This window comes from Mobula birostris, chromosome 18 (assembly GCF_030028105.1).
Source record: "Mobula birostris isolate sMobBir1 chromosome 18, sMobBir1.hap1, whole genome shotgun sequence".
Classification (NCBI taxonomy): Eukaryota; Metazoa; Chordata; class Chondrichthyes; order Myliobatiformes; family Myliobatidae; genus Mobula; species Mobula birostris.
In genome coordinates this window covers 36,168,227-36,181,073 of record NC_092387.1, presented here as the reverse complement: position 1 = coordinate 36,181,073, position 12,847 = coordinate 36,168,227, and the positions used below count along the sequence as shown (strand labels likewise).

Below are 12,847 nucleotides of genomic sequence, written 5' to 3'. Positions count from 1 at the left end.
ACACTTGCTTGGTTAGGTTTTTGGCATGAGCTATTGTCAGTGATCACATTGGATTGATTTGGCTCCAATGGTCACACTCTGTTCTAATTCAGAAAGTTGTGGACTTAAAATCCACTCTGTGAACTTGAGCACCTTAAATCAGATTGATAACCCAGTATGATACTGAGTTCTGTACCCGCAGGGGTGAAAAGAATTATTAAAACCTAAGACCCAGTTGACCCAACAAGAGAATATAAAAAATATCAAAAAGACATTAGAGCTCCCCCTGGTGTCCTGGCCTCAATGCCATCACTGAAACCTTTGTCGACTTGGGATTTATCTTTGCACCAAGTTGGTTGTTACGTTTCCCAATCTATGACAACCAATGTTCTTCATAAAGTACCTCAGTGACTGTAAAGGCTTTGAGACTTTGTGAGGTTGTCAAAGTTACTATATAAAAGAACCTTCATTCTACGAACACCAAGACAGCTATTCACTCTTTGAGAGGAACAAAAGAATGACTAATGCTGAATGCTATGTAACATTACCTTAGCTGACAGAGCTAACATCACAAGGTGCAGGAGCGTGAATTGGTCAAAGAGAAAATAAGTGGTTTGCCACTGAGCTGTAAGTTGTAACACTCCATATGCAAAATGAAATGAAAATGTATACAAAAATAGCTATCATTAATTACTTTATAATAAACAACAAATATTTGCTGATGCACACTATCAATAAAAATAAGAGTACAGACTGGAAAAGTTGTTTAATTGTTCACTTTTAAGGGAAAATTGCAATTAAACGGTACATGGCCAAATCAGGTTCCCTGTATCTTTGATATCTGACAGAAAACCAGCCTCCTAAACTAAGGAGTCTTCATTTTCATGGCACTGCGTTTAGATGTGAAATTATCTGTGGAATTCTCTACCCAATGAAGCAGTGGAGGCTACCTCAGTAAATATAGTTAAGACAAGGTTGGATAGATTTTTGCATGGTAGGGGAATGAAGGGTTATGGGGAAAAGGCAGGTAGGTGGAGATGAGTCCATGGTCAGATCAGCCATGATCTTATTGAATGGTGGAGCAGGCTCGACGGGCCAGATGGCCAACTCCTGCTCCTATTTCTTATGTTCTTATGTTGGTAATCAGAGTCCTATAAACAGATTCGCATTTAAAATTACAAGGATCCGCTCCTAGAGATTCACTGGACTATCCTTTTTACACAAAGTTTGTCATTTTGTTCCAAATTCAAATTCATCCTCCAGCTGTATTACTGCCATTCTGCTTCTATTGTTGGCTAAAGTCTACTTATACCATGTTATACCACAACTCGATAGAAGCCTTTAGAAAGTAATATTACTATCAAGAGAATTTTAAGAAAGAAAGATTAAGGAGGATGAACTGAATCATTTAAGATAGTCCTTATGGATCAATGGTGATGTTTTTCACTACGTCTATTAGACTGTCTATTGACTGGATTTTGTAATTGGGCATCCCAGCTTTTATGTAAAGGTTATCTCAGTAATGCTGCATTTCACACTTCTTTAGGAGGGCTTTGAAAAATGGAAATTACCCGCAAGTCTTTGGTGGTTGAGAATGTAAGTAGTTTCACAGTCCTAGCATAACTTTGCTGAATATCTGCATTTACTATTTTGAGGTATTTGCCTGTGCAAATGTTGCCATCAACTATAATCTTCCTATGATAAAGTTTCTATAATAAAGTACAGATCTACTTTTAATCTTCCTTATCTGTTCCCCAGCTTTTTTATCTGATTGTTTCCTAAATCAGCCACAAACTCCCCCTGTGGCCAGCTATGTTTGTTCATCGTTTTCATATTTAATTTTCATCATCATAAAGGGCCCATTGTCCTCTATAGTCAAAATCCAGTTTTCTGTTGAATTCTTTTCCACCTTTTTTAACTGACTTCTTTTTTAGAAAAACTAATTACTGAGATGTTAAATTATTTGTGCCTTTACATGATCAAATTATGCTTGTTGTCTTCTAATCTTGTTTTAGATGGTTAATGTTATTTTAGTACTAAGGATAGATTAGTCAAAAGCTATCTTTAGTAAACAATCCAATTCTAGGCTTCTGTGACTGACCCCAGCCTTAGCTTTGCTGAAGCTGAAAAGAAGTGAGTATTAAAGATGGTTTCTGAAATTTAATTCTTTATCCTCCCATCTGATCCAAATTCAGTTGTTTGTTGGTCAGTTTTAAAAGTGCTACTCCCTGTGAACATATAGGTTTCATCTGGGTGCACCGATTTCCTCCTACGTTCCAAAGATGTACCAGTTATTAGGTTAATTAGCCATTGTAAATTGTTCTGTGATTATGTTAGGGTTAAATAGATTGCCAAGTGGTGTGGCTCGTTGGGCTGGAAAGGCCTGTTCTGCATTGTATTTCAATCGTGGCTTTAATCCAGGGCAAAATTGGCTGCATATCCTAAGTATTAATAGCCTGCAAACTAGAAAGTTATTGTAAAACAGACTTCTAGCTCCTTCTGGGAGTTTTGTGTTTAATTCTGACTACCACACTTTAGAACTCATGCCAAGGCTTTAATATGGGTGTAGAACAGATTTATTAAAATGGATAGCAGAAATGAGAGACGTCAGTAATGTGGAGTGCCTAGAGAAAGTGTTTAGGAAGATTCGATAGAGGTATTCCAAGTCACTGTCTTGATGGAGTAAGTAAGAAGTGGCAGACAGGTCAACAACTAGAGGTCCAAATTTAAGAACCTGCTGTGACCTGAGGAAATACTCTTTCATGTAGTTAATGTTCAATCTGAAAGGCCGATGATAAAGGACTCATTTGTAGTCATCAATGAAAAGTAGATAAATGCTTAAACAAAAAATTATGACTGCGGGTTTTAGAATACACGGGAATCTCTATCAAAGTTCCAGAAATGGAGCAATTCGCCCTTTGTTGCACTTTCACATGACATTTCCATGATCCTGTGGGATTGTCATTTACATCGTTTTCCCTCCACTCCAATATGTTTCTTCTGAAATGTATTATTATTCATTAAGACTTCTGCTTCTGTCATCATTATTACACATTAAGATAACTAACTGTGTCACATTATCATATGTTTACAAGGATCGTTGTCTTGTCAAAGATTACTGTTCTTTCAGAGCACCAAGAAGAAAATCTGGGAAATGCAGGATAGTTAAAAACATTTTGCTAAAAATACCTTTTTGTCCCTATCCCAGTATTCTTGCAGCAGCATCATTTACATCCTCATCTACCTGAGCATACAGCAACTGGATCACAAATGCATTCAGACTTCTACTTTCCTATAAATGTCTCAGGATCTATATTTTTCTGAAAACTTCACCTGCTCCAGAACACCTCAATCAGCCACTCTCATAGTTACTTTGAAAAAAAAAAATTCTTAAAAAAAATACTCTTACTAATAATTACTTTTGAATGTAAGTGTCTGGGGAAAAGCAAAAACTGCATTTACATTTTGTGACTGCAGTTTATGTATACCCTCCCCTGATACTGACTCTTTGACAGTGGACGCAGCTGTCAATCTATCGCTGTATTGGATCGTATACAACATGTGGGATGTCTCAGAGCAGAGAACATCTTCCTAAAGCCTGGCATATGTCTCTTCTCTTTTGTTTGATGTTCCAGCACATGTGTTGCATCAAAGTGAGGATCCAAATGCTTCAATGTTTTCTCAGCTGTGGATACCTTGTCTTTTTCATGTTGTTCAATCTGAATCTCCAGATGTTTTTGTATGGCCAGCCCAAGGACCTCAGGGTCTACAGAGGCCCCATAAATTTCCCATGTCATCCCTTTGTCATCCCATTTTACTTCTCGGACTGGAGACTCCTGAATCTCCTGATTCTCTTCTAAGTTAACTTCTGGGAACATGTGAACCAAGCAGCAGTCAGTGGGAGACATTGGGTTGGTGCCAACTGACCTGCAGTCAACTGCAAAAGAAGTTTGTACCTCTGCATCTTTATGCTTCAGTTGATAATAAATGCCTAGGGTCAGATCTCTGATAGAAGTCATAGTGCACATATCTCGTGTTCTCACATTCACATCATTATTTGGACTATTTTGTTGAGAAGGATGAGCAGGGTTTTCCAGTTCTACTTTTATTGCATCTGAGATATTCTGTGGATTTTCATCAGTCATGGTGGGGACCACATTATTTCCTATAGTACCATGGCATCTCAGAAGATGCTTTGTGTCCAAACCAGATTCACTCACTGAAGACACCAACCGTGGGAATGCAAGGATACCTGAAATTGGCAGCGGGTGGCAATATGCATTGATATTTCCTCTTCCAGAATCACTGACAGAACTGATTATCCTTGGCATAAGATGAATGGCTGGAATTGGCAGAGAATGGCTGAAAGCAGGTGAAGTGTCTTGTATGTTCAGGCCAGGTATCATGTGGCTTTGAACTCCAGTACAATTCTGACTGTTCATTAAAGCATCTACCTGATGTTGCACATTAGCCTGGTCCTTGGTGATTGTCCCATTTCCTTTCATACAGTTATCTTGATACTGCCTGTCAGATTCTTGGACAACCATGACACTTGGATAATTGTGAGAACTCTCTGTAAGCATGAAATGGCACTGATGCATGGAATTGCACACATTATTGTTGATGCTATTAACTTGATGCTCAGGAGTGGCTGGCCTTTCTCCCATAGTTTCATGATGTTCGTTGTCAGTATCGCTCTCTGAAATACTTATCACTATCTTTTGATCAGAATCCATTGTTGTTATTTCACTTTGAGGGATTGCACTGCGGTTACTGTCAGGCACAGTAACTTGATGTTCCGTGGCAGTCTGGCTGTGCACTACATTGTCTTGACAGCAGTTCTCTTTGTAACCACAGATGATGTCTGAGCAACTCCTGCACATCAACTTTGTCTGCAACTTCCCCAAATTTGGGTCTTTGTACAACATTGTGTCTGTATCCCTTCTTATGTCTGAGCTGCTGTTAGTACGGTCATTGGTGTGGAGTTTTGCACTATCCTGAAAGATTGGGGATTCAGTCACATGGTTGGGATTGGGGATGGAATTCATCTGGAAGCAGCCACACAAGGGGATAATAGTGAAATTATTCTGTGGCATGAAACAGGAAGAATGACAAGAATATCTCATGCCCGTTTCAACTGTGTTCCTTGAAGAGACAACACTGCTGATGGTCTTCCTCAGATATGGATTAGTCATTTTCCTTTCTTCCATGCTTTCCTTTCTTGGGAACAGGGTGTCAGAGGAGCTTTTTGACAGTGGGAAATGTTCTGGTTCCAACGTATTACGATACACTACATCCTGGTTTACCTGGAAAGCATGATCAGATGACCGTCGATTGTATGTGGCCATGTCGAATGCGCACTCTATCATGATGAGAAACAATAAAGAGAAAAATAGTAAATTATGTTATCCTTTTGTTATAAGTTCAGATGAACAATCAGCAACCTGAAAATTAAGTCTATTTCTTGCTCTATAGATGCTGCCACAGCTTGCCGGTTGTTTCCAGCATTTTATATCTTAGATTTATGTAGGATCTTTTACTGGGCAGCAAACAGAGACAATTAATTGTCTTCTAACCCGTGGGTACTGGGGCTTACGTGGTTTGCCACGCTCAGCTCAAATTCATTTAAAGACTAGGTAGGGACTTGACTCAACTCTTCATGATCCAGATGGCTCAGTTATACACAGTTTCATTTTGTAAGAGATTACACAGTTTAGAATTGTGTAATAGTTATGATGTGAGAAACTGTCATGTCTATTCATGTCTTCATCACAGAATTACTCTGCTGTTTCCCCATCACAGTGCTCTACCATCTCTTGAATGATTTAGTTTTTTTCTCTTATACCAACTGTTTGGGTGTCCATTCCACATTTAGCTCCTATGTTTTAAATTTGCCATTGATTATTTGATTGTGTGCCTTCTTGGTATTAAGGTCCAAAGTGAAGTTATGATCTGGATTTATCACAGGCCCCCCTCCCCTCTTTGTTTCTTGTAATGTGTGAATTCTCCTGTCAGTTTCTTCCTTTCAAGGCTTTCCTTGTACCTTGAATTAAAATTTGTTACTAATCTATCTGAATAACTAAATGAAAATCGCAGATTCCGTACCAGCAATTGCTAAATGATAGTTTGCAAATTGCATTCGGTGTTCCTGAGCTATAGACAGAGACTAACTCAGAGGTCAGGTCCTGACTGCTGCTGACTAGTAACATTGTACTCGGGGATATTGTTCATTTGAAGGAGGAGAAGACATGGATCAATAGATTTATATTGTGCCCTTGATGATCCTGTTAGGGCATCCCACAGAGTTTTAGAAGTAATAAAATAATTTGAATTATTTGTGCACTAATGTTGAAGAGAAAATTAGTAAACTTTTAAGCATAACGGTTCAGCCCAATTAAAATGGAGAAAAGGAATATGTTGATGGGTTGGAAAAGTCATGTTGATGATGACTGTGTGTTAATATGGTGCAGACTTGTGTGGTTTTGAAGCACAGGTTGTTGGCTCTGTGGCGGTACATCAGCAAATCATGGTAACCAGCTTCCCCTCCATGAAATTATTCTTACTGCCTCAGTAAAACAACCAGCGTTATCAAAGCCAAACCCACCCCAAAGTTTCTCTCTTCCATTGGGCAGAAGATGCAAAGCCTGAAAGTATGTAGCACCAGTCCCAAGGACTGCTTCTACCCCACTGTTATAAGGCTATCAAATGTTTCCCTAGTACCATAAATTGGACTCTTAACGTCACAATCTATTTTGTTATGATCTCGTACTTTACTATCTACCTGCACTGCTGTTTCTTTAACAAGAGAAAATCTGTAGATGCTGGAAGTCCAAGCAACACACACAAAATGCTGGAGGAACACAGCAGCCCAGGCAGCATCTATAGAAAAGAGTACAGTCGATGTTTCAGGCCGAGACCCTCCACCAGGACCTGAAACGTCGACTGTTTACTCTTTTCCATAGATGCTGCCTGACCTGCTGAGTTCCTCCAGCAGTCTGTGTATGCTGCAGTTTCTCTGTTGCTATTACACTTTATTCTGCATTGTTATTGTTTTACCTTGTTCTACCTCACTGTGCAATGATCTGATCTGAAACAACAGTATGCAAGACAATCTTTTCACTCTATCTCAATACATGTGTCAATATGTTGGTAATGGTATGTTTGTGTTCATGTGGCAAAGTAGGATTATATTGTAAGTATTCTAAATGTACCTTTATGGTATATTATTGTGTATCCCTATGATATTGCAGAGCATGAAGAAATATAAATTTAATTATGTTGGAGGGGCAACTGAAATGGATGCTTATTGTATGAATGCATTAATAATATGCATAATTATTATTAGTGAGCAAATGACCCTGCACGTCCTTCTCCCCCACTTTTCATGCTCCTTCTCTGATTTATATGTCAGTCTGCTTTTCTATATGAATAGTGTGTCTGTCTAGTACCAGACTGACATGTATATCAGTATGATATACAGGTATGTGCAAATGTCCAGTATGTCAGTGTGGGACTTATTGATGGATGCATCAGGTTGGAGAGTCAGTATGATGCGCGAATGATGTGGTGTGTTTTTAATACATGGTTCGGTGTGTGTATAACTCAGCCATCTGTGGTTCCAAGGCGGAGGGTTGAGCATGGAGCTAGCAATGCCATCCTGTGAAAACCTAGAGCTACAGAAATGCCAACAGAAGCATCCCTGGGAGAAGAAGGGTCTTTGAAGGTGGGCTACACCTGGGAACTTGAAAGAGTGGCCCTGGGCAGAGGACTCTGGCGAGCTGATGTTGGCAGCCTATGCCCCAGATGAGCTTAACCAACCAACAAATCACTGTGTGTATATTTAGTGGACCAGGTAATATGTACATCACCACGGTGTGTGTTTGTGTGCGTGTGTGTGTGTGAGAGAGAGAAGGAGAGAGATAGACATATCTAAGAGGGCACTCATGTCCAGAGTATTTAAAGAGGGCCGTAGAAGACAAATGCTCCATGAGCTTGGAGGTCTTTGGTGGTTAATGAGGTGATTTATTTTCATAATTAGTTAATTTAGTTTTGTGTGTGTGATTATGTTAACCTTGTAGTTTGAACTTGCAGTGATATGATGTGATAAACATTAGTCTTTAGTTTTCCATGTAATTGAGTAGTCAGCTAGAAGATTTTCATTGAAGTCATGTGACACAAAGGTACAGATACCTGGGAAAGTAAATCTGTGGGGTAGCAAAGTACAGTGTGTTTGACTGTACTGTGCTAAGTGCAGAGAATTCATCAAGGACTGGGCAAGGGTGAAGAATTAAATAAATTGGTTAAATAAATAAACTACTTTAAGACAAGCAGCATAAGGGAAGCTTTGCAGCAACATACAGTAAGATATATATAGAATCATAGTCATACAGAACAGAAAGAGGCCATTTGGCCCACAATGTCCATACTGACCATCAGTTACCCATCTACACCAATTCCATTCACCAGCACTGGGTCTATAGCCTTGAATTGGCAATTCAAGTGCTCATCTGGATATTTCTTAAATGTTGTGAGAGTACTTGCGTCCTCACCCTTTCAGACAGTGTGTTCCAGATTCCAGACATCCTTTGGGCGAAAAACAATTCCTCAGAGCTGCTCTAAACTTCTTTTACTTCCCATCAATCAATATCTTTTAGTACCACTGTTATAGGGAAAGGTTTCCTACTACAGTATACTCTGCCCTATGACAATTTCAGGTAATGGAAATTTATCATAATACAATTCACAAATCACTACCAAATAAAATTTGAGATATGGAAAAGCATGATACAGATGGTTTTCTAGGAACGCAAACCCTCCAGAACTCCAGGGAGTACTGTATCTACCTTGTCTATGTTCCTCAAAATTTTGCTTATTTCATCAGGACTCTCTAAACAAACCCAGACTATCCAGTGCCTCCTCATTAGTGACATGGCAACATCTTGCTGAATCTCCACTTTATCCTCTCCAATGCTACCACACAGTGTGGTGACTAGAACTGTGCATAGTACACCAGCTATGGCCTAGCCAAAGTTTTATAAGTCTGTACCATTCCCTCCCTGCTCTTATATTCTCTGCCCTAAGTAATGGAGGACAAGTATTCCACATTACTTCTTCACCACTTTATCTGCCCGTGTTGCTACCTTTAATGATCTTTGTACACCAAGTTTCATTTCCTCCTCAATAGTCCCTAGAGCTCTCCCATTCACTGTGTATTCCCACTTTTAATATGTATACCAAAGGACATTGCGTCACGAGTAACAGGACTAACTTCCATCTTCCATTGCTCTGCCCAATTGACAGCTGATCAGTATTTTCCTGAAGCCTAAGGCTACTGCGCGGGATTGATGACAACCACCCCACTGTGTGTGCTGCATGACGAACTTCAGTTTAGAGTTGGTGAGCTAGATCTGGAGATTAGGGAGAAGGAGAGTTACCTGGAAACTTTGTTCTAGGAGCTAGTCATATCCCTTTAGTGAGGTACAGGAAAATTGCTCAGTTGAGAGGTACACAAATTGTGAATGTGAAAAAGGCAAAATCTGTTATGGGAGGCTCAAACCTTGTCCAACAGGATGGAGATTCTTCCAGAGAGACTGCAGATGCTGGTCTGTTTGAGGAAATCAGTACATCAAGCAGAATCTGCAGGAAGAATGGAATTGTCCACATTTTGGGTTGAGACGTTGCATCAAGACGAGAGCGGAGAAGGGAGTTAGCCAATATAAGGAGGAGAGGGGAGGACTGAGACAGGGGACATAGGACATTCCTTCACCAGCAATTCCACCCCCTCCTCCCCATCCACCAACCACCTCTGGCTCCTGTTCCACCACTTTCCTTTTTCTCTATATACTGATAATCTCCACTCTCCACTCTTAGTCCTGATTTGACCTGAAACGTGGACAACTGCTTTCCTCCCACAGATGCTGCTTGACTGGCTGAGTTCCTCCAGCAGATTGTTTGTTGCTGGAGATTATTCCAGCCTGTGAAGGTGAGCAAATCGACAAAAGTACCATGGTCCATGGACCCTTCACGCTTCTGTCTATCAGTGCCGTGTATTATTGCTGTGCCATGATGGTTGAGCTGGTCTGATGTAGTGTATGTCCATGATGTTGTCAGTGTTATATGTTAGTATAATGTGAGTCTCGGTAAGATCTAAGTCACCCTCCAGTCCAATGGCGTTTCATTGGGGTATACGTGTCTTGTACAACTGTGTGTGTGTGTGTGTGTGTGTGTGTGTGTGTGTGTGTGTGTGTGTGTGTGTGTGTGTGTGTGTGTGTGTGTGTGTGCGCGCGCGCGCGCCTGTGTGCTTGAGATGTCCGTAAGATTTGAGGACCAGTGTGATATTTGTCCAATGTATCAACCAAGTATGTCAGGTTGCTATGTGGGTCAGTGGAATATTTTCAGTCTAAGATGTATCTACAGAAATCCGTGTAAAAACTAATGCACCGTGGTCGATCAGGGTATGGAATGGCACGGACGGGAATGTCCATCGAATGAATGTGGCTCAAGTTCGGTCTGAGGCAGTAAGATGGAGACAGGACAAAATGCAATCCATGTCATGGTGGCAAAGTGACTGCGTGGAACAATCGAGAAGGACACGCAGCCGTGTCAGGGATGGAGTATCCCCGGGGAGGTGACGGACTGTAAGAGGACATCCCTTGGGAGGGGTTGGGATCTGTGTACTACACTGTGAGGCGGGGGGGGGGGGGGTGGCGGTGTGGTGGTGGAGAGGAGAGCATTCTCACCAGCAACAGATCGGAGACTCTATGTCCCGTTCCGTTCTAAAGTGCAGCCTCCGTTCTCGACCTAAGCCACCTCCGGCCCATTTTCTGCGAGACTTTTTTTTATTCCAGCAACTCTCACCCGTTTGGAGAGCCCTCGGAGTCCCATTAAACAAGACCAACAAATTCCTTTCCGGGGGGATTAAACAGGAAAGCATGGTGAGGATCTATATATATATGAAAGCAACAGGCCTTTTATCTGCTGGGAACATACGTACACAGAATAACGCTCCCGACAACAAACTGCAGCCCAAGTCTAACCCCCCATTCACTGGCGATTACCGGTCACTGGTGAAGATCAGGCAGAGAACCCGGTGCAGAACTAACGATCGCTGACTATTCGACGGTTCCGACTCCACGGACAGTCTCTCGGCAACAGCACAATAAATCTATAAATGAATATCTAATACCCTCAAAAGCTCAGCACCTCATCAGCCACCTGGTGCTTTGCTGAAGAAATCCCTTCGGCCCGTTACACCGAGGACAGCACTCACCGTTCAATGAATCCAGGCACTCTTGCAAATATTATCATTAAGTATTGCCGAGTATGTGTGTGTGTGTGCAGATGGCCGGGCTGAGTCACACGGTTCCCTCATCGTCCTCCATCGCTCGCTCACACGATGCAGACGCAATGAAGAAAAGAGAGTATCAGTCTGTTTTATCCGATTAAGGGAAATAGTGCCGCGCTCCCTCAGCCCGTCCAGCGCCGTGCGTCGCCTCTCTGTTCCACACTCACAAATTACAACCACGGACTGGTTCGCGTTGCTCACTCGCCATCCTTACCTCCAGACATCTCCCCTACGTGTTTATGTGTCTCCCGTCCGTCTCTCACTGCCTGTCACTTCCAATCAGTGTCGGTGAGACCTTTGGCTATTCTTCCAGGTTAATCTCTCCGCCTGATCGTTGTCGCTGTTTAACCGTGGTTTACTTTATTCTCCAGCCACCACCACCCTGTACTGACTGAGTTTCCGCTAATATTTCAAATTAGAGAAGCACACAGAGCAATCACTGGCATTTGAGAGGCAGATTTATTTAATGGTTAGACAAAATGGCCACCGCAGAGCCAGTGCAACGAAAGTTTTGTTCATCCGTTCTTCCCATCCCCAAATCCTTGATCTAAGTGGCTAGCTGGGCATTTTCAGAGTCACCCTTGTTGATGGGACAAGAACCACATATAGGACGTTTGACCTCTTGGAATACCGTAGACAAGACCCCAGAATGTAGCAGAGACGGCGAAGTGGAAGTGCTTGTAAAGGTGGTGGTGGTGTGGATTTTATTATGGAATTAGATGGAATTCACAAAAGGCGTGGAGAGTAGGGCAGTGGATCTGTATTTTGAGAAGATTTGGTATGTCACTAAAGACGAGGAAATTTCTACAGATGTATATGTCTATGCATATAGTTCAATGCAACAAGTATCGCAGGAAAGGCAGATGAGCTCAACACATGGATTTATGATATTGCAGCCATTAATGAGACTCGGCTGCAGGACTGGCAGCTCAGTGTTTCGGGGTTCCGTTGTTTTAGTCGCGTCAGAGCGGCGGGGATTAAAGGGGGACTAGTGGCGATGCTAGTCAGGGAAAATGTCACGGCAGATTGGAGAACTCGTCTAGTGAGGCTTTATGGGTGGAATAAAAAAAACGTATGACCGCGTTAATGAGGGTATGTTACATATAGCCCGCGGGATTTGGAGAAAAATATTTTAGAGATCGCAGACTGCTGCGGAAACATAAGGTTGTTATAGTAGGTGATTTTAACATCCCAAATACTGTATTGACTGGGACTTCCATACTGTAAAAGTACTAGATGGGATAAAGTTTGCCAAATGTGCTCAAGAAAGTTTCCTTAATCAGTACATAGAAGTCTGAACGAGAGTGTGTGTGATATTTGATCTGTTCTTGGAGAATGAGACAGGAGTTTGTGTAGGGGAACACTTTGCAGCTAGTGATCATAATGCCATTAGTTTCAAAGTAAATATTGAAAGAAGATAGATCTAGTCGGGGTTTGAGATTCTAAATTGGAGAAAGGCCAATTTTGGTGGTATCGGAAAGGATCTGTGGCTTGGGATACACGGTGTTCTGGCAAAGGTGTATT

The 12,847-nt window shown here is 41.5% G+C and overlaps 1 protein-coding gene across 2 annotated transcripts; it reads right to left on the bottom strand.

Annotated features, from left to right (window-relative positions):
• Positions 1-664: 664 nt before the first annotated feature.
• On the bottom strand, positions 665-11,501 carry LOC140211830 (uncharacterized). Of its 2 annotated transcripts, none has more exons than XM_072281997.1 (2): positions 11,249-11,501; positions 665-5,341 (listed from the first exon to the last, which is right to left on the bottom strand). In XM_072281997.1, the coding sequence occupies exon 2, from the start codon at positions 5,325-5,327 to the stop codon at positions 3,507-3,509; it is 1,821 nt and encodes a 606-aa protein (XP_072138098.1). In that variant the 5' UTR covers positions 5,328-5,341; positions 11,249-11,501; the 3' UTR covers positions 665-3,506. The 2 variants fall into 2 exon arrangements, with proteins under 2 accessions (XP_072138098.1, XP_072138099.1); XM_072281998.1 differs by lacking the exon at positions 11,249-11,501 and adding an exon at positions 11,037-11,069.
• Positions 11,502-12,847: the final 1,346 nt, after the last annotated feature.